We start from the raw sequence: 22,357 nt of genomic DNA, 5'->3' as shown, positions 1-22,357 counted from the left end.
ATGTATTTTCCAACTGTCGTCTAGAATGGCATGTGGCCAGAAAAAGTCTTCCATGGAAAGCAATAGATTGTGACTAATGAAACAAAAATACAGGGTATAGTTTTCTTTAAGTGGCTATTGGTTATTGGTTTGTTGGGTATTGGAATCAAACCTAGAATTTGATATTCTGTCTTTTGCTTTTTGGCAGTACTAGTCTGAGAACTTGCCGGCCGGCGACGAGCACCTCTCTCTCCCTCTTTCATGGGCAGCCGGCATTATTTTAAGGTACTATTGTAGCTATGATGATTTCAGCTAATTAAAATTTAGGCATTGTCCCACACATGTCAACTGCAGGCGGGAGCTCCAAGAACCCAACAAGACAAACTATGCAAATGCCTGGTTAAGAGAGATTCTAGCTGTTTTGATTTTAAATATGGATTATCTACACCAATGATTAATAAATACAGAAGGAGACCATATGGATGAGGGATTATTTGATTGATCCACATTTATGTCGAACAAATGTTAGATTTACAAATTTGAGATTCTTTCATCGATTAATTCATATCACATTTGTAGTTTAAATCTCATTTTTATATCATGATCTCATTCTTTTGTATTTTAGTCATATTACCTTAGTCTCGTATGTTTGTATTGTCATCCGATAGTTTAAATTTTATCATACACTTTCAACGATCCTGATTATAGTTGATGTTTGGAATCATAGTTGATGTTTCGGACTTAGGTGTTTCCTACGCACCCGATGCAGGGCTGGTTGTGACAGTGAGGTGGAAACAAGAGATTAGAGAAATACAACAGGAAGGAGAAAGGCAAGACATTGATGAAAGACAAACTCTGATCCTTGGACTAGTAAGTAGATGAAATAACCAACTTTGTTTTGGAGAAGTCAATGTTGGTTGTGGAATGAAAGTTGTTTCCTTCTCATACACATTGATTTTCACATGTGTAGTTGCCAACAACCCAGATTCCCAAAATTTCGGTCAACCTTGAAGAATCTCTTTTAACTCAAGAAGAATCAAATTAAAAATTAGCAAGTGACTTCATCATTCATTGCTCCATCCAAACAACCCCTTTATTTAGAAAATATGATTCTCAGCCAACTTTCCATGATTATCTAGCCTCTCTTCCTTCCCATCCAATAAATTAATCACTTTTGACTTTTCTTTTGCTTTTCTCTTAAAACTCTTCTTTCTCCCCAACCCCCATTTGTCAATATATTTAGTTTCAAGAACTAACGAAGCAAAGAAAGAATGTTAAAAGTAGGGTTGGAACTATGGGAATTGGCTCCATCCAACCCTTATCCGATCTGAGGTGGGTTTAAGTAACTATGGGAATTGGCTCCATCCAACCCTTATCCGATCTGAGGTGGGTTTAAGTAATCATTTTTAATACTTATGTTGGATTTGAGTTAAGTTTTTTCAATTTGAACTTAATTTTAATTAGACTTGGAATAACGTTTAGATAACTTAAGCATAACCTAAACTCAAATTAATTTTTTTATAATATTTATAATGTATTTTTTTTTCTATTTTTAAGAAAAATATCAAATTGTATTATATCATATATTTTTTAGTATTTTAGAAAATATGTAAATTTATGTTTATTCTCTTGTTGCCTTGAAATTTTATCTTATACAAATATATCAAAAAAGTTTTTTTAAAAATATTATAGATGGATTTTGAATTATGCACCAACTCAAGTTTAACTCGATCAACCTATATCTAACTTGAACAACTTGAATTCAACGTGAGTCTAAACAAATGAGATTGGATTGAGTTTACATTATCTTAAATAAAAGTTCAGGTTAAATTGAGTTCAAGTTGATTATTTTTTAACTTGGGTTAAACTTAGATTAGTCATTAACCTGACTAACCCGTCCAAGTTATAATCATAGCTTAAAAAAAAAAATTATATCTGATTTAATTTTAAGTAGGAAATTATGCATTATTTAATTATTTAATTTTTATATAAATGTTAGATTCAAATTTATCATAAAAAAATATAAGTTTGGTTTCAAGGGGTTGCCCGCATCTTCAATCCCGTTAGACATGGGCTTGCAGCCCTATCGTTACCAATTGGGCCCATACTTTTTGTTGGGATGAATTGGTCAGCCCACCCAAATGGGCCATGGCTGCATGGGCTTAACCGAAACTCAATACGGTGCGTTTTGGTGGACTCATCTTGAAGATGAAAGCAGAAGGCTAACGCTGCTAGCCATGGGTGGAGGAAAGTAGAGAGGGTGACGAATATCTACTGCAAATTCGCAAGAGGAAGGATGAATTCATGTGCGTGTGGAAAATCCATTTTCATGATCGTCTCAGTAGCTTCAACCCCAGAACGATTCAAGAATGGAGGCATCCTGAAACAGTCTCAGAAACCTTCAGTTCACCATCAAACTCTCAGGGTTTTGGAGTGGGACAAACTCTGCCACTCCGTTTCTTCCTTCGCTTCGACTTCCTTGGGCCGTGAATCCACCTGGGTCTCTTCTTTTTGCCCTTTTAATTTCTCTCTATCTCTGCCGTAATTTGTTCTGTGTTTTCATTTTTTGTTGTTTTGCTTGTTGTGGGTCTGCCACAGGCCCAGCTCTGGTCCCTAGACCAGACCTACCAAGAGAGTTTGAGACTTTTGGATGAAACCAATGCTGCTCTGGAAATCCATAAGCATGGTGGTTGCACCATGGACTTCAGCACCATTGATGCTGTTCTGGTTAGTTTCCTAATACTCTATTTCATTTGTGGTTATTGGCATAATCCTCAGACCAGCTTATGTTACTTCTTGATTTGGTTTCCAAAGAATTTACACGGCTTGCCCATAATTTTCATTGGGAAAATTTAGTGTATATCACTTATTTGCTTTTATTGAGAGTTGGATGTGAACAGAAAAAATGGGCATTTCGAGCCCCAAGTCATTTGGGTCCTTTCAAATTTTAAATGCCTTAATTTGAGGCATAGATTTGAGTAAGCTTTTTTTCTTCTTATATATGACTAGTATTCTTTACATTTATAAATGGGAATTCTTGATATCTCTCATTGTACTTTTCTAAGGTTTGCCCCTTTTGATATTTTGATCCTTTGCTTGTCTTAGAGCCTGTTTGGAAGCTTTTATAGTTAAAGCATTTTTGTCTATGGTGCTTCCGTTAGAAACACTTTTAAAGAGAGTTGCTAACATGGAGTGTTTGGATATAAACTAGAAAAAGTGTTTTGATAGTGTTTTTGGTAATGTCTTATATAACAAAAAAGTGATTTCTGAAAGAATCACCTAGCAAGTGATTATATTGGAATCACGTCCAGCTATTCTACAGATTTTCAAAAGCGATTTTACTCCCAAACAGGCACTTAATCTATAGAGAAAAGGGTGAAAAACCTTGTATACGTCATAGGCAAGCTAACCATCTGTTTTGTGTTCTTGAAGGTTAAATCTGCTATCCAGCATGCTCGTAGGATGTTACCAGTGGATGGAAATGAAGCCATGGCTGTTGTGGCTCTGCTACAGCTTGCAGAAACTTTGCAGCTTAATCTCAAAGCTGCCATCAAGGAAGATGCAGATTGGTACAAACGTTTCATGCCTATTTCAGAAGTGGTATAGAGCATGCCCATTTCTTCCATGCACCACTTATTCCTGTGTGTTTGTAATCCTTTGGTGACCTTTCTCTTTTTTAATTTTACTCGCAGATAATGGGGTTGGTTATAAATAGATCATTAGTTAAATTGATACAGCAAGTAGTAGATGAAGATGGCTCTGTTAAAGACTCTGCGGTATGTTTTTGTTACTCAGGCACTACAAATATTGATAACTCTATGATTTTTCTTTTGAATAATCTGGTTTTTACAACATGCTTAGAATTTTTTAATCTTCAGGACTACATTTTGTGTTGGTTTGTTAGGCTTGCATCCAATTTCTATTCTTTCTTTTTTTAATTGTATGCAAACAAATTCACTTCATTTTCATATATGATTATTTTCCCTTTCCCTGGTCTTGATCTCACCTAAAGTTTTATACCCTGTTATAGAGCTCTGCACTGAAGCAATCACGTGATCAAGTGCGGACACTTGAGAGAAAGGTAAATTCTTCTCTCTCTCTCTTCTTTTTTTTTTCCTTTCTGAAAATAAAAATGATCTCCCTTGATACATTGGTAGGAGAATTACCCATATCTTTATGAATAACTTCAAGTTTCAGATGCCAATTTCTTTGTTAGAGGTCATTAATACAAGATATGTAATGGGTAATGAGACCATGCAACAACACATCACTTACAATCTCTAACAAAATAGAGTCCTCTTCAGTTACAGTAGAAGGAACTCTGATTCAATCTATATTTCAGTTGCCTCAGAACTTTACATTTTGAAAAGTTCAGGAATTCTCGATTATGTTTGTATAACTGTGGTTGGAACTTGTAGCTTGAACTTTGCCTTTAAATATTTCACACACACCCTCAAACACGTATATGCACATTTTTGAATTGATTGCATCCACTAAATGGTGATGCCTCGACATGTAGGTATAAAATTAATTCCAGAATGTGCTTCAAGTACTTTGAACCATTATAGAATCTCATATAGCACCATGACTGCCATGTGTGTTGCTATTTGGACTACAAGTTTCCATTCATTTGCTCTCTTTTTTCATGTTTCTTTTGTGATTTCAACCAATTATATTGTTTAAAATCTTTGGAGCTCTAGGTATTGTTGGAAGAAATTTAAATTTCATCCTCAATAGGAAGTTTGATATAATATCTCTCTTGCTTTCTTTATTGCTAGGCTAATCACTTCAACATGCTTCCCAGGTTCCATATTACATAGAGAATAAATTTTAATAAATAATTGCAATTCATCTTTGGATTCTCATATCTTCCCATGAATTACATCTCACTCGGATAACTTGCGATACATTGTTCAATCAGTTGCCAGAGCTTTTATGCCTTGTTAATGGGTTTTTAAGTTGGTAGTTGTGGTTACTTATATTGCATGGCTTTACCACTGTTTGATGCCCTCATTGCTTTACATTCTTATCTAGAACTTAATTCCTAAGAGTGTTTATCATCTTTTCTTTCAGTTATATCAGTTGATGGACAGCTTAGTTAGGAACAATGTGAATGAAACATCCTCTCTGGTAAGATGTGCTTGATCACCGATTTGTTTTACATTTTCTGTTCTTAACTATTGTTCCATCATTGGCTCAGGAAGTGAGTAATGTTGATGGAAGATGGTGCATAAAATCAGGGGCCAATCTTACAAATTTGAAGGGTTTATTGTTGTCCAGGTGCGTTACATGTTTGCATAACTTTCTATTGATTGCTCCAAAATGGCAACCAGTATGTGTGATTGTATTTCTCTGTTCTTTTTTGTTTCAAGATCAATATCTATTTAGTTAGTCAAACTCCACAGTAATCAGTATCATCAGTTATTATTCACCAAAGCATTAAGGTAGCATATTATCTCAAAAGGATTTTTGAGAATAGCTTTGAAGGATGTAGCTGGTTTCCATGATGTCTACAAATAGAAAATAATTTTTTCATTTTTAAATTATTTAATCTTTATTAATGGAAGAAAATAAGTGAAATGAGTTTGAAAAAGTATATAAAAATAATTTATTAATTTTAAATTTATTTTAAATTTTCCTTCACTTCTTCTTTTCCCTATTTTCTTTCCCCTTGCATTTTCGCTTTAATTTTCCAGGAACCAAACATAACCTTAAAGAAAAATAAAATAAAATTTTTTGGAAAATAGAAACTTTTAGAAAATATAAAGTTTAAAGTATAGAAACTTTCTATATTAAAAAATTTATAAAATAAAAAATACTTTTTAATTCTAATGAGACTCAAATCAACCAACTATTACTAACTTTGACTCCAAGCAACTGAAAGCAAAACTGCGAAATTATCCTAATGGAGGAGGGTTTTTTTTGTTCTACTTCATTCCTTGTATGAATGAACTCAAAGGGCTCATCCTGATCACTTCCACTACTAACCCATTCAATGAAAAAGAGTTAAAAGCTTTATGTTGACTAGCACTACCCTTGGCTGGTTTTTGGTCAACAGATCACAGAGGAAAAGAACTTCTAAAAGTAGTCCCACTAGTAATGCAAGTAAACACAAAAAAAATCTACTTCTGGCACAATTTAAAGGCATACCATAACATCCTCTCATCCAATGAAAAACTAAAACAATGGGAGTCACTTTCTTACTCCTATTGAACACAACTAATAAAGGCCAAAAAGATCATTGACTACAAAAGCAAACTACTAATGTAGGAACACAAAACCCAGAACTAGGAGTTTTATCATCAAGTGAGACATAATTTATGATCATAATCTTCCCAAGCCACAACTCACATCCAAATCATGCAATCCTTTGATTCCCTGCATGGATAACTGGATGAGCTACATCATACAACACTAAAATACACCCCAAATGTTCATTATTATTTTTTTGTACCAAGACATCTTCACTAAATGGAACCAACTCTTAAATATTCAATTTCTGACCGGTGATATATTGTTGTAGTGGTTCAGGTGTGGGAAGCATTATAGAGCCACTCTCTGCTATTCCATTAAATGATGAGTTGCAAAAGGCAAGGGCACTTGCGGCAAAGGCTGAGGCCGACGTACTTTTAAAGTTAACAGAGAAGGTTTTAATAGCTTTTTCCAGGGCATTCTTTTCATTATTCGTGTAATTGTTTCCATGCTCATGTTTTGAACTTTTTTTTCGGCCCAGATGCAAATGGATCTTGAAGACATTGAAAAGTTATTGGACAGTGTCATTCAACTGGATGTGGTAGGTATCTACCACTAAGCTTACCACTCAAACTTTCTTTTTATGAAATTTTTTCATGATAGGTGAACAATACAGTTCAGGTAACAATATAACCTTCCAAAGTATTTGACTTTAGTGCTGTTTTGGATATGAAGCGAAACACATTTACATTAGTGTTGGTGGGTAATAGTTAGTGTCATCTTCTGAGTTGGAAAATGATGGAAAGAGACAAACATTTCCTACTAAACCATCTTGTTCATTATTGCCTTCATGAAATTATATGGTTTGGGCCAATTTCAACTGAATTAATTTGGCATTGTGGATAATGATGATGACCATTATTATTTTCATCCTTTTCTAGGTTTTATTTTATTTTATTATTTTTTTTGTTGATACTTCAATTTATTTTTTCTGTATTTTCAAGACCAAAATTCACAATCCAAAATTTTGATTTCATCAGATCCCCCAAGTTGTTGTGAATCTATTATTTGGTTTATTTGAACCCTGAAACTGAAAGCCTTTTGGAAGCCACATCAATTAGAATTTATAAAGTGGAAACTTCGTTTAAAACCCTCTGATGGTTAATGAGAAAAGGGGTTAGCTGACTTTTATCATGTCCTTACTATCAAGACTAGAGCATTGAAATTGCTCTATAATCTTCAGCATCACAAGCAAGCTCAAGTTAGATTTATTAAATGAATTTCATTGTGAACATATCTAAGAAAGGAAAAGAAACAATATTACCATGTCAAAACCAAAAAAATTAAATATCTAAATAAAAGGAAATGCTTTTATGTGAAGTTTGATGACACTAGTGAATATTGGTCCTTAGTTTCTTTTGTTGGCAAATTTTTTTCTTATTCAATTGTTCCAATTGGTGATTTCACAGTATTTGGTTTTGGGTTCTTAACATGTAGATCAATGCTCGAGCTACCTATGGCCTTTCATTTGGAGGCACTTGTCCTGATTTATTTTTAGCAGAAAACAAGAATGGATCTTCCACAGGAGCCCACTTATCAGGGCATGGAACTTCAGAAGCATCTTATCCGATTAAGAGGGAATGGACTTTGCATCTGCCAAAAGCTTATCATCCTCTATTAGTTCAACAGCATCGAGAAAATCTTCAGAAGGCCAGGAAGGATGTTAGCCTTGCTATTTCTGTAAGTTATGTGTGGACTTTGGTCTTTTTGTTTTATGTTTCTTCTGAATCGTCAATTAGAATGTATTACTTCACATGGAAACCTTCAAGTTTCCCCACTTTGGCTGTGGGCATCTGCTGCTTATACAGAAGGGTTGGTATTACATGAATGCCAGTACTCATCATTTCCTTGGATAAAATCTATTACTAAGTTTTCTGGTTTCAGGAACAAAGGAGGAAAAAACTGCAAGGGGAGAAATTTAATGTTAAAGAAGAAACAGATATAAATCTTTCATCTTTGGAAATGCAGGTATTGTTCAATATTGACCATAGATCAGTGATCATTTATGATTGTGCAGTTTATTATCTTAATAATGTTTCATCTAAAGTAATTTCCCTTCTGATGTCAGGTAACTAGATTAGAACAATCTCCTCCAGTCCCTGTTGATTTTTTTATCGCTCAAAGAACCAGAGTGTTGGTTATAACTGGTCCAAATACAGGGGGCAAAACCATTTGCTTAAAGACAGTTGGACTAGCTGCCATGATGGCAAGATCAGGTTGACATCAACGTTTTTTACTCCTACATAAATTTAAATGCTGGCATAACCACTATACTGAAATTTCTAGTTTCTTGTAATTTTTGCTTCTTGCTTAATAGTTCTGATGGTATTTTTTCAGTTTTATAGCGAGGAGAGGCTGATTATTTATCTAACTTATTCATAAAGATATCCATTTTTTTATTTTACAATCTTCTTAATAAATTTCTTTGTTCTGTTGCATACCCTTGAATAATTTCTCCACTATTGCAGGCCTTCATGTTTTAGCTGCTGAACCTGTACGAATCCCTTGGTTTGATTATGTTTTTGCTGATATCGGTGATGAGCAGTCACTATCCCAATCTTTGTCTACCTTCTCTGGCCATTTGAAACAAATTAGTGTAAGTTGGATAAATACTATTTGTAATATTGTTGAAAGAGATGCAAATGTTTTTGGGTGTATTTGTATTGGAGGGATTTGAAGTGCCTGAAGGGATTTGGAGCTCCCAAAATCCCTTCCTTTTGTTTAGATTTAAAATCTTAAATGTGGGAATGAATTTGAACAATCCTCAGGATTTGAGTCTAGGAATTCAGTGGCCAAATCAGACTACCTGATGCCAATTTCTAAGCCTCCATCTTGTGTTTGGTTTAAAGGATAGCTCGCTGTTCCCTGTATCTAATTTTTTAATTCATATGGTTTTCCTTGTTCCCTATTAGAAACAAAGAAAAAGAAAGAAAGAAGCACTGCTGCCACACTGTCACTCTCACTCTCACTCTCACTACAATCACAACCACCATCACCATATATGTCTCCATCTGTCTTCTACTGATGCAGACTCTGGAAATTTCAATTCAACAGGTTTCTAGTTTGTTGATTTCATATTCCTCAAGCTGTTCCAAATCCTTTATCCAAAACACAAACATTATTGTATTTTATCCCATTTCAGTGTGTGTTACTAGATATAAGATCCATCTGGGTAGAGATTCCTATAATTTTTACTTCAGACTTGGCAGCCAGTGGTGTGTAATTGATAAACTTGTGGAATGGGAGGAAGTCCTATTCAAAATTTTATTGTGTGTTACTAGATATAAGATCCATCTGGGTAGAGATTCCTATAATTTTTACTTCAGACTTGGCAGCCAGTGGTGTGTAATTGATAAACTTGTGGAATGGGAGGAAGTCCTATTCAAAATTTTATTGAAAGTCAGTGCCCTGCTTCTATGCACATTTTCTTTTGCCATACTGTTGGTTCTTGGCAGAATGGAGATAAAAAATGTATCCTGCTTCTATGCACATTTTCTTTTGTCATACTGTTTGTTATTTACATCTGCAGGACATTAAAGCACAGTCAACAAATCAGTCATTGGTGCTACTAGATGAAGTACGTTCGTTTTTTTTTTTTTAGTGATCCCTTTATCATATCTAACATGTTACTATAAACATGTTATGGCTTAGTGGACATGAAGCAACAAAGCCCTAATTGTCAGCTAATTTCTGCCTAGAAAAAGGAAAAAAAGTAGGGAAAAAAAAAATGAAAATTGAACAGGACAATGATAATATTCATTTGGTGCAATAATTGATGGATATTATCCCTTTTTATGTATTTGTTAGGTTGGTGCAGGCACAAATCCCCTAGAAGGAGCGGCTCTAGGGATGTCATTGCTGGAGTCTTTTGCTGAAACTGGTGCCTTGTTGACAATAGCTACCACACATCACAGTGAACTCAAAACCCTCAAATACAGGTACTTGATATTTAAATTAAAAGATGGGATGGTTGTAGTCACATTGTCAAATTCTAGTCACTTATTATTTCTAGTATTAAAAAATATATTTAAACATAACTGGTTCCATGCTCATATGAACTGAATTTTAATCTTGGACTTCATGTTTGTGAAAACATTTGTTGACAGTAACGACGCCTTCGAAAATGCATGTATGGAGTTTGATGAAGTGAACTTAAAACCAACTTATAAGATCCTCTGGGGCATTCCAGGTTTACTCTCTTGGATGCATGATTTACATTTGTTTGCAATACCGGGTTCTTGCTTGATGTTCATCAATATACTCTTTCCTATTTTGCCATCGATTACATATGTAGGCCTAACTTAAAGCAGAATGCTCTCCTCTGCTTTTATTGCAGTATACTTGTTATGCTTTCCTGAAAACCTTTTCTCTGACAAACTGATGGCCATTTTGTGTTTTCTTGATGTGTTGTATTGCTATGACATTTCTTCATATAAAGGAGTGGAAGTTTTTTACTGTAGGACGTTCAAATGCAATCAATATTGCTGAAAGGTTAGGAGTACCCAAGAAAGTTCTAGATAAAGCTCGCGAACAGTATGGAGCAGCTAGCGCCGAGATTAATGAGGTAACAAGCAATGGCTTACCAAAGTTTGTCTATTTGTCACGCCCTAAGCAGTGATCTATTGCATTTTAGCTCTTCATGGAGATATCAAGCATGCCCTTTTTTTTTTCTTTTCGGATTTATCAGCATGAAAAGGAAAGGTTCCCTAAAGGATTTGGGACGTATTTGCATCAAAGCTTGCTTATAACTTGCTTTGAAGCAAAAAAGAAAAAAAAGGAAGCTTTGAAAAAGCCCATATGCTATTCCACTTATGATTTTTAAAGTATATCTCATCTTACTAACATATTGATTATCATGATTTTGGTTTACACGGGGTTGAGATCATAGTAAATATACAATGAGTAACTTGAAAATGGTTTCTGTAGTGTTAATGAGTGACATGATTTTGTTTTGTGCAGGTCATAATTGATATGGAAAGGTTCAAGCAAGAATTTCAAGAGCGTGTTAATGATGCACGATATTATCTGATGTAAGAATTTTCAAACAACATGAGTAACTTTTGGTATGCGTATAGAGGTACAAAGTCATACAAAAGGCACAATCTCCTAATTTGAAAGTTGCTTGTTCTGGTTGTGATTGCAGGCTTTCAAGAGATCTTTATGAAAATCTATTGGTGACTAAAAGAAAGCTAATGGAACATGGCACCAATCAAAGATATGGAAAGATGAGGGAAGTATCTGAGGCTGCAGCAGTGGCACGGTCTCTCCTTCACAAGAAGGTCCGACAGCTTCGTTCATCTGCAACCCGACCTTCCCAGCCTACTGCTGCAGATAAAAGCCAACATGCATCAGCAACTAGCAACCAACATACTGCAGCAGATATCAATGAACGTCCTACTACAAGTGAGAGTAAACACCCCGCTAAAGTTGCCCAGCAATCATCATCAGGTATTACTCGTAAACATCTGATGGATCTTGTGACATTATCCATCTTGCTCGTGGTTGAAAATACCAGTCAAAAAGATTGTTTAAGTTCTCATCAAAGTAGATTTTCCTTCTTCTATTTGCATTGCAGAGAAGAAAAGAGTTCCCAAAGTTGGCGATATGGTGCATGTTTCTTCCCTAGGAAAGAAAGCAACAGTTTTAGAAGTGGAGTCATCTAAAGGGCAGCTCGTCGTTCAGGCTGGTAACATGAAGTTGAAATTAAAATTGACTGATGTCGAAACCTGACAGGTAAGAATTCTCGCATGTCTTCATGGTAGCTCCCTTCTGGAATGTTGGGAGCTTATCTTGGTCTAGACCTTGCTCTAACCAAGTCGATAAGATTCAAGTTTTTTTGTTATCTAGACGTGGCAGGGCTAGGGTAAGAAAACAGAACCTGGTTTGTCCTATGCCAATTGAGTCATCTGTGTGAACACAATTATATATCTCATGATCAAGTATATGCAATCCAACTTGGGGTTGAATCTGAATTGCCTCTCTCCCTGTGCTATCTGCTCTGTTACATTATGGTATGTACTATGTAGAAGCAAAAACATATATAGAACCAGTTAGCAGTAATGAATAATGATGGGTCTATCTATCAGTGCCCCAGTTCCTGATCCTGTTGATCATCTTCCTCCTCTTTCTCTTCCATCCACATACCCTGCAAAAAGCCAATTGAATTCCGAAGACCGGGGCCCAAAGTGGACAATATCCTCCCATCCTTGACAGTCATGATACTATCTATCAGAGTCAATCCTCTTTTATGCAGCTTCTATGAAAACTATGGGCCAGGTCTTGAACCGATAGATCCAAGAGAGGCTGCAGGATACTGAAAATTAGGACAACTCACTAGGATGGTTTTGAAATAAATGACCACAATGAATATAATCTCCCAAGAGGTTGCCTTCTAAAGCAGCCTCCAATAAAATCTATGTAACCAATGAGAATTCTTAAGGGGAAAATTTCATACTTTCAATCCCATTCTATCATTGTAATTTGCTTTATCTTTTAGTCATTATGGGAAAGAAAACCCTAAATCTTTTCAATGAAATTATTAAATTTATTATTAATATCTTCAAGGGCCTCTTGGTAAAAACCATCAATGAAATTATTGAATTCTTTTAATAAAAATTGTGACTCCTATTTTAAAACTTTTTTCTTGGAAAATATTTTCTCATTCAAATTTGTTTTAAAACTATACTAAAAAATTGTTTTCTCAAAAAATGTTCTCTAAAACAATGGCCCCAAAAATTACTAGTACCAAAATATCAGCATAGCTAAAACTTGATCGATACCCACAACCCACTGTCAGATTGAAAGGTAACAATGCATTTGAACCATCCCCAGCAGGGAAAAAAAAACAAAAATATTCCTCAGGGCATGACTCAGAAGGTCTGTTTGAACCCCTCAAAAATCTCTCTTTGTAAGCTCACCACCTACTTCAACTGAATGATGAATATGGATTGCAGGCCGAAAGTAACAGTTTCTGATTTTCCTTGGTTGACATCCTCATCCCAGAAGGACGAAAGAGTCCATTTCTCATACTCCCCTCCATCGGCCAGAGCCAAACAACGACAGCATTTCTAGAACCAAACAAGCAATCACCAATAATTGAAACAAAAAGAAACATATGCAATCAAAGGTGCATCAACTAAATTGAGTTTAGAAGGTATAGGATAAGAAACAAGCACATAATAATAATAATAATAATAACAGAGAAGCAGTACCTTCAGTGCTCCAGGATTTTGATCCTCTCAAGACAGTTCTGCATTTGGTTATTGATGTCGTCTGTGAGGCGATCTCCAACTACAAGCTTGTACTGCTCAAACTTTGCTTTGTCACATTTTAAGGCAGCATTTCTACATGCTCTGATACTTCCTAATACAATTGAGGATAAAATGAGAAAAATGAAACGCTAATGTTGTTTTCTGAAATAAACCTCTATGTGATATCAACAGAGACGTTCTGGGCTACTCAAGTAATTTAGAACAGGCACAAAAAAGTTAAGAGCACCCAATCTATTTTCTAGAGAAAAAGAAAGAGGAAAACACCGACTTTGTTTCAGAGGATGTTAGATTTTATTCATTCATTTTTCAACTGTCTCAATTTTCTCATGCTCCAATAAGAGAGAAATCAAAGTTCTTCTAAAACTATCAAGCATAGCATTAAGAAAATTATTTATTGAAGCCAAGGGATAGCCAAAAATGGATCCAATAGGAATTGAAGTACAACATTCAAGAACATATTTGCATGATCAAAAACGATCTTAATCCAGTATGCAGGCATCCCACAATGTTAAATGAAAAGTAAGACACTCAGAGCAAAATGCTTTGCTTAGATAATCTCCACGAGTTTAGGACTAAATAACTCTATTGCTTTTTCTTTTTCCCTTTTAGTGAAAGTGTACATGAATAATTTAACGAGGCAGAGAAATGTTCGACACTTGATGATGTTTGAAGGATCATGGCAACAAGGGTTTTGGATTAAATAACTATCCTACATTGTGAATGCATACATGGAGAAATTTAACGAGCCGCCCATTTCATCATTAAAATTCGGTATGCTACAATTGCAAGTATTAAACTCACCACTTAGGTCCAACAAATTGAATAGCACTGGGCAATGTCCGATACTCTTAACCATAGTAATGGCAGACCAAACTTTTTGATACTCCTCCCTTGATGCTCTGATGATACACAGCTTTGTAATGGGATTCACATACTTGACTACACAAAAAACCGCACGTTTGAATTGAACGAAGAGAAATAGCTATAACCACACAGGAAAATCAAATAACATAGCCAAGTAACATGTTATATTTACCTTGGAATGACCCAAAAGATGAAGCCAGACCACACTCCCCAAAGTTTACAAGAATGCTGTCTTTGATTGCTTTTGACACATTAAACTGTGTAATTATAATGGGATCATCAACCGCAAGATCTCGGTTCGGGTCCAAAAAAACCTCCATTATCATATACCTATTCTTAAACCCCACCATTGTACTTGTTCACCCTCTCTACAACAGCCAATTTATTACATTAAGCTATTTAACCTTGCAAAAAGGATATATACTCACAGAAAAGAAAACATACAAAACAACTTATTTAGAATTCTAAACCCAATTTCTTCTTCTACACACAAATCCATCTTCATCATAGTATAAACAAATAAGTGTTTGATAATGCAACTTCAAGAAAAGGGCCAAGAACAGAAAAACCCTAATACCCTAGAATAGTTGCAGAAAGAGCAGACACATAGATTTCTTCCTAATTGAAGAAGAAGGGCTGAGAGAAGTAATTCTCAGAAATATATTTTCAGGGTTTTTCTCATGGAATAATAACTAATTCTACCCAAAAAATTAAAATAAAAATAAAAAAGGAAAAAAAATTGAAACACTTCAGCAAATAAAACCCTAAAATTTGCATATGGGCACTTGAACTAGGATTCGGGATTAGGGTTTCGAAATTGGAAACCACAGACCCGAAACTGATCTGTTTGGATGAAAGGAGGAGATATACCAACAATAGTTTCGGCACCCAAAGACCAAACAAAATTAACAATTATTAAAGACCCAGATGACAAACAAATAAAAGACAAGAAATTGAACCAACCTCCAATTCCGAAATAATCTAAAAGTGGGCCTAGCACACCCAAAAGAGAGAAGAATCAACCATGATTAGTTAGGATATTTTGAAGCAGGGGAGAGACGTGGGATTTTCTCTGTTGCTGCTGGAGTGGAGTGAAGGGAAGAACATAATCATAACAATAATAATAATAATAATAATAATAATAAGAGTTATTTTTTATTTTAAATTTTATCCATTAGCATCCTATAAATTTATTTTATTTTATTTTATTTTATTTTTAAAAAATTAGATAGATATTTTTAACTATTTTCTAAAAATAATTTATTTTCTAAATATTTTTTTATTAATGTCATGCAAAAAGTGTGCCAAAAGAATGTTAATTAGTTAAAAATCATAAATATATATACATATATATAATTAATAAATTAATTTTACATTTTTTTAAACTTTTTTCATTTATTTTTTTATAAATATTAAATATATGATAAAAAAATTCTTTAATATTTTTTTTCCTTATTTATTAGAAATAGAATATAATATAAGTAAAATAGGATGAAATAAGCTTAATATATATTATTAGAATAATATAAGTATAATATATATTTAAAAAATAATTATATTAGAATAATTAAAAATAAAATATTAAATATAAAAATTATTTTTAAAACATATTTAAAATATTTTAGATTTTTAAACAAAATTTTATTTTACAAAATAAAAATGTAAATAAATAGAATGAAATTATAAAAAATTAATATAACTTAATTATACACGTGGCCTGATACGATTGGTGCCACTTTTTCAACAGTAACGGAATGGGGACTAACCCTAATGTTGTTTAACGTCAGGGTAAAAGTGTTGACTTGGTGTGGGAATGGGGATTTTTTTTGGCATTAAAATAGGATTAAGCAACGGTAGGAAGACCCCCCGTTCTCACTAGCCACGTGTAAATCATTTATTGGGTGAACTGCATGAAATATTCAACGCCGACGCGTGATACTCCCGGTCCTCACTCCTTCGCTCATTTCACGCGCATTTCATTTGCATTTGCATTTGCATTTCATCTACTTTTCCTTTTTTCCCCAACCCTATCTCTATAAATTCTCCACTCTCTCCTCCTCTTTCCTCATTTTCGCTTTCCAATTTTGACGCAGGTTTCCAATTTTTTCTTCCTTCCGAGACCTAGCTGTGGTGTTCTCTGAAGTTTCTCTCTCGTCTCCCAACTCTTACGGGTAAGTCTCTGGTTCCACCTTCTTTTTCTTCTTCTTCTTCTTTTCGGGTGCTTTTTGTGCTTTTAGGGTTTTTTTGCTTATGTCTTCTAGCTCAGATCTGCTCGGTGATCTCTTCTTAGTTTCTGTTTATGGCCTGGGATGGCTCTGTTTGTGCTAAAATATTGAGAAAGCCACAGTTTTGCTGTGTATTGTTTGAATTTGATGGTTTCGGTTGTAGATCTCAAAAAACTAGGGTTACTTTCTGATCATTGTTTAGATGTAAGCAAGTCTAGAAATTTGTTGGAGCTTAGAGGAAAATTGCAGGATACGACACTCTCTCCAGAGCCAGAAGCAGGAATTTGACCATTTTCTGTATTGTGTTGGGCTGTGCAGAGCCTTTGGTGGAAGGCGTCGGAGAGGGGAAGCCTCACAAGGGTTCAGAAGCTGCAGGATCGGAGGAGCAAGCAATGGAGGTATATGGAAAATGTATGGTAGCAGGGCCTACAAATGTTATTTTTCTGTCAAGTATTCTGGGCCGGGATGGGCCAATCCCGGGTCACAAATGCGACTGGAAATGTGACAATGAACATGTTTGCGGGAACATGTATCGCTGCAAACTTACAGGAATCACACACATCTGTGACAAAAACTGTAACCAGAGAATTCTGTATGATAACCATAGCTCACTTTGCAGAGTGAGCGGCCAAGTTTTTCCCTTTACGCCGGCAGAGGAACAGGCGGTGAGAGGTGTTCGGAGGAAGCTCGATGCAGAGAATTCCCCCAATGACAGCTGTGCTTTTAAGCGCAGACGGGATGCCCAATTTCATCCTTCTCCTTTTGAGAGATCCTTCCGTGCTGTTGGTCCAATCTGCAGTCAAATTGGAGATGGCATGGATATGAGCTAGATAAATAACTGGAAAAAAAAACTATCTTTTTTCTTTTTTTTTCCTTTTTCCTTCTTTTTTCATCCTTATTAAAAAAATTTCTCCTTTTTTTTAATGGACCAAAGGTCGATGTCCGGAACTTGATGTGGGTACTTTAATGGTGGACCTGATGCGTCCAACCCGTCTGTAGGAACGACTTATATTTCTAATCTTGTTTAATAAGTTTTAGTACTTCCAGTAGATTGACTATTAGCTGGAGATTTGAACAGGCATTACACTTTGTATAAGGGGTTGCTACTGAAACTTGAATGACATCCAGTTCCTTTCTAACCCTACTTCTCTAAGTATGAACTATAACAAGCTCCGTGGTGCTTTCAGGTCTTTTGCAAAACTGCAAGGCTTGAATTATGATCTTGATTTGATAATTCAGTGAAATGTTCTTATTTTTACTGCTTTTAATATCTTGTCTTCCTTATCATCTCATTTTTTGTGTGAGCTTGTATGTTTTGGTGTTTTGTGCTTAGTCGGTTTGTTTCAATTTATATTGGATTTGATTGGGTTAACATGTTCTTAACTTGACTATTAACAATCCTTTTTCTTATGAATGCGTAGTTCCCTTTGTTTCCATAATTACAGAAAGGTTTCTATGACCTGATAATAGATCATGGTTCTTTAGATATATTGTTGAGCTTATGCAGCACAGGTTTTTGCCAGATCAAACGAAGGGCATTTTGGATTGTAAATCTGGTAGAAACTTGCTTCTGTTTCTTTCCTCTTTCTATTGCAGGTTGATGGGGATGATCCAGTATTTCCTATATTATAATTGTGAACTAGATTATCTTTTATGCTTTTCCTCTGTTTTGATTCATGGGGTCCTGAAATTAATGTTAATTTTGCAGGGATTGAAGCTTGTGCTATTCAGGAGAGTTGAAAATTTCTTATTGCTAGAAATGAATTAATTGTTTTGTTTTAGAAATTTGTTGAAATGGAATTTGTGGGGGTTCTCATATGTATTATTATCCTTCTTATATGCAGGACATTAATTCTTCCTGTGGCTGGTGCAAAAGAAAGCAGAGTACTGTGAACAATGCTGATGAACGGGATCCATCCGCATTCTGCCCATGGACTTCATGTATCTGGCCTGGTGCAGCTCAAGTTGTGTTTGCTGATAGAAGCATTACGAGTACCTAGTCCGTGGTTTGCCAGCCCTTCTTGATGTTGCTGCCCCCTTCAATTACGTAGAAAGTGAGGATTGATTCATTTACTTGAAATCGTCCTCAGTCTATATCTTGTTTCTATGGCAGTGGCTCTAATGGAAGAATTTGAAATGGCTTTATCAGATTTCTCCTCTAAATCTACCTTCCTTGGTACGGCTTGCCAGTAAATATTTTGGATGCTAGCAAGACCAGTATAATCCCTTAGAAGGTGGCCTTGAAGTCTTTGTGAGTTTCATGTGATCTGTGGACGAATGGGCAGTTAGTTAAAAAATTCTTCCATCCCCCTTGTAGACTCCTCATTTTTCCCGTGACACGTATAGGTTACTATTCAAGTAAATCATTGTAATTCATTGACTTTATTGGGAGCTTCTGGGTGGATAATTATGGAACTTTGACGTGGATTACATAATGTGATCACATAAACCTTTGAATTTGAAGATTTAAGGTTTTTTTTTTTTTTTTTTTTTCGATCGATCGAATTTATATTAATCATTAACTGAAACAAAAATATCCAATCCTCTGTTTAAATACAAAGTAAAATAAACTGTTTCTTTAAAAGCAAGAAACAAATAATAATAAATATAACAAGAAAAAATTCATTGTGTTTATTGAGTTAGTGATTTAAAACATTTTATTCTTATACTTAATAGAAAAATACATACTTTCATATCTCTTATTTCATATTCCTTTTTTAAAATATCTATTTAATCTTATATATCAAACATCCCACTCATCATTATTAACTAGAGTTTTGGGTCAAAATGGCCCATTTTTGAAACTTAATGTTCAAAATGGGTACATTTTGAAATTATTGTTCAAAATGGCCTTTTTGATGTCACGTAGACGTCACATCATTAAAAAATATTTTTTTTCGTCATTATAGTGAAAGCAGTTGGGAAGGCTTCATTTTTGCACTAAAGCGGCAGTTGGCAAACGCGGCTTCATTCTTGTACTAAAGCCGCAGTTGCCAAACGCGGCTTTAGTTAATTTTTTATTTAAATTTAAAATTTAATTAAAAAATTATTAAATTACAATTTATGAATGAAATTTAAAAATATACTTAAATAAAAAATTATTTATATTTAAACTTAAAAATCTAGTATTATTTCAACAAATATAAATTGATAAATAGAAGATATTATAAATGAATATTTGATTTATTAATAAATTAATAATCTTAAAATAATAAATTTATATAACATATAAATAATATATAAAATTGTATAATTTATTAATTTAAGATATTTAATTTGTTAATTTTTAAGATATTAATTTATTTATATTATGATAAATTTATCTTTATCGAAATAATAGTATAATAGTTAATAACTGAGATTTCAATTATAATATTTTTTTTTTACTTTCAAATTTAATTAAAAACTATTAAATTATGTTTGTTGAAATAATACTAGATTTTTAAATTTAAATAAAATAATTTATTATTTAAGTATATTTTTAAATTTCATTCATAAATTGTAATTTAATAATTTTTTAATTAAATTTTAAATTTAAATAAAAAATTAACTAAAGCCACGTTTGGCAACTGCGGCTTTAATACAAAAATGAAGTCGCGTTTGCCAACTGCGGCTTTAGTGCAAAAATGAAGCCGCATTTGCCAATTGCGGCTTTAGTACAAAAACGAAGCCGCGTTTCCCAACTGCGGCTTTAGTGCAAAAATGAAGTCGCGTCTCCCAACTGCGGCTTTCACTATAATGACGAAAAAAAAATATTTTTTAATGATGTGGCACCTACGTGGCATCAAAGAGGCCATTTTGACCCAAAACTCTATTAACTATGGCAGCCGTTCATCAAATGTTATCATGGGCCATCAACCCAAGGGCCAAGACCCATCTCATGCACCATTCCTTTGTGATTCCAGCTCATACAAACCATTCACCGAGTTGACCCTAGCCTTTTGTAGCTTGCACTAGCCGTCCATTCTCATTGCCAAGGATGAAAATACGGTACTACGGATATAGATATATTCCCGGATATTTTTTTAAAAAATATTGATAGGCTTAAAATTGTTAAAAACTTATAAAAATGTAAGAAAAATCTCATAATAATATAATTAAAAGTATAATAGACATTTTAAAGTTATTTTATTGAAAAATTTGATATATGTATAACATGATTTATCATATTTGATAATAATATCGTATATTAAAATATGAATTTTATAAGTGTACATTTATTATTAAATTACATCTAATATTATGATATTTGATTATAATATGTCTAATTTTAAAATATATATTAATATTAAAATTATGATCCATTTAATTCAATTGTATTAAACAATATAAAATAAATTATGATATATAATTTTTTTAATATTTAATTTATTATTAATGATATTAAAAACATTATGAAGAAAATTATATAATTTTTATATTTTTGGTAATCAATTAAAAGAAAATTTTGCATTTAATTATAAAATAATTATAACTAATTTGCTCTTTAAAATATTCTTTTAATATTTTCTTTATATAATGAGTTTAAATATATATAAGTTTAGTTCTTTATATAATGAGTTTAAATATATATAAGTTTAGTGTACAATATATACCAAAGGCAAGTTTGCCCGAATGACTAGTGGAGTGCACCCCAAACCTTTTGGTTTGGGGTTCAAATCCCCTCTGAAGCAAAAGGAGAAGGCACTGTAGCGACACTGTAGCACATTGACTTCACTGTAACACGTGATGTCGCCGATTTCGTGGGATTTATCCCGAAATATCACCAAACCAATATTTCTCCATGATATGGGTTGCTCAAAATCCACCACATGTTGTAACCCATTTATCTTGCTGCCTAAAAGCACACCTATGGACCCCACATTTCATGCTCAATGCGTTTCCCACTCGATGGCAAGCTCGATTTTTATTTTGAAAGATGATTAATTAATTAAGAAAATGACTTGGAGTCGCCACTTATTTTTATTTTATTTTTAAAAGGGTAAACAAAATAAGAAATAAAAACCCTAAGTGTGACTCCTTGTTTTGGAAAAGGTTAGTCTACGAAAAACCGAAACGGGTTCGGGGATCAGGTTACTTATCGGAAAGGTACGGTAAAAACCGTAGCACCCCTCTAAGTCCCTAAAGTCAGGTCTCTACTAATAAAATAAAGCTGACGTGGCAATTGATGAGTAAATCAATGAATATCCTGAATGATCATGCACATATGAGAATCGGAACATGTATAGTGAAGTATCAGAATGAAAGTGTATGCGTACCTGGGCCACGAGCCACAATGCGCTATCAAGAAATGAGATTAGTACACAATTAACGAATACAAATTATAGTTCATGCATATCGGGGTGCAAAATGAAAATCAAGCAAAATATATTAAGCACAATAGTTGACAATCAGTAGGGATCAAACATAGTGCCCCCCACCAAAGCCCAATTTATTATTCACGAACCAGTCTCACAAATTCCGTGTTTTAGAATTATGAAAAATTCACTATTGCTTATATAAAATCAAGAATACCAGAAGATTATTTAGGAATTGAAATGGGATTAAAACCATTCGAGTGAAAACTGGATTATTGAAGTTTATTTGAAAATTGGAATATTTGGAATTAACTTTAAAAGATTAGAGCTTCGGTAATTAAATTGAAATTTGTCAAAGAAAATGAGAGATGAACTTTAGGAAATTGATTTGCGAGAATATGGATTTTGGAAGTTGAATGCGTAATTATAGTAATTATAAGAAATGAACTTTGAGAAATTGGACTGCGAG

At 33.9% G+C, this 22,357-nt stretch overlaps 3 protein-coding genes across 8 annotated transcripts; 2 read left to right on the top strand and 1 right to left on the bottom strand.

Annotated features, from left to right (window-relative positions):
* The first annotated feature begins 2,178 nt into the window (after positions 1–2,178).
* On the top strand, positions 2,179–12,203 carry LOC100241843 (uncharacterized). 2 transcript variants are annotated; one of them, XM_010664643.3, is made up of 20 exons: positions 2,180–2,479; positions 2,578–2,706; positions 3,412–3,579; positions 3,672–3,755; positions 4,010–4,060; positions 5,053–5,109; positions 5,180–5,259; positions 6,503–6,626; positions 6,713–6,772; positions 7,669–7,911; positions 8,116–8,199; positions 8,300–8,447; positions 8,700–8,827; positions 9,761–9,808; positions 10,039–10,169; positions 10,338–10,420; positions 10,692–10,795; positions 11,191–11,261; positions 11,375–11,679; positions 11,807–12,203. In XM_010664643.3, exons 1-20 carry the CDS (start codon positions 2,276–2,278, stop codon positions 11,959–11,961), a joined length of 2,457 nt encoding a protein of 818 aa, XP_010662945.1. In that variant the 5' UTR covers positions 2,180–2,275; the 3' UTR covers positions 11,962–12,203. The 2 variants fall into 2 exon arrangements, with proteins under 2 accessions (XP_010662944.1, XP_010662945.1); XM_010664642.3 differs by having other exon boundaries at positions 2,179–2,479; positions 11,375–12,203.
* Positions 11,224–15,513, bottom strand: LOC100257250 (probable ribonuclease P/MRP protein subunit POP5). 5 transcript variants are annotated; one of them, XM_002268442.5, is made up of 5 exons: positions 15,330–15,513; positions 14,539–14,734; positions 14,304–14,441; positions 13,443–13,593; positions 11,224–11,556 (listed from the first exon to the last, which is right to left on the bottom strand). In XM_002268442.5, the coding sequence occupies exons 2-4, from the start codon at positions 14,714–14,716 to the stop codon at positions 13,445–13,447; spliced, it is 465 nt and encodes a 154-aa protein (XP_002268478.1). In that variant the 5' UTR covers positions 14,717–14,734; positions 15,330–15,513; the 3' UTR covers positions 11,224–11,556; positions 13,443–13,444. The 5 variants fall into 5 exon arrangements, with proteins under 5 accessions (XP_002268478.1, XP_010662943.1, XP_010662942.1 ...); XM_010664641.3 differs by having other exon boundaries at positions 11,224–11,553; XM_010664640.3 differs by having other exon boundaries at positions 11,224–13,298; positions 15,330–15,498.
* Positions 15,514–16,376: 863 nt separating this feature from the next.
* LOC100262360 (uncharacterized) lies at positions 16,377–19,054 on the top strand. Its single transcript, XM_002268334.5, has 2 exons — positions 16,377–16,537; positions 16,910–19,054. Exon 2 carries the CDS (start codon positions 16,984–16,986, stop codon positions 17,419–17,421), a length of 438 nt encoding a protein of 145 aa, XP_002268370.1. The 5' UTR covers positions 16,377–16,537; positions 16,910–16,983; the 3' UTR covers positions 17,422–19,054.
* Positions 19,055–22,357: the final 3,303 nt, after the last annotated feature.

Source organism: Vitis vinifera, chromosome 16 (genome assembly GCF_030704535.1).
Source record: "Vitis vinifera cultivar Pinot Noir 40024 chromosome 16, ASM3070453v1".
NCBI lineage: Eukaryota > Viridiplantae > Streptophyta > Magnoliopsida > Vitales > Vitaceae > Vitis > Vitis vinifera.
The sequence above is the reverse complement of the archived record's forward strand: the minus strand, read 5'-3'. Positions and strand labels throughout refer to the sequence as shown.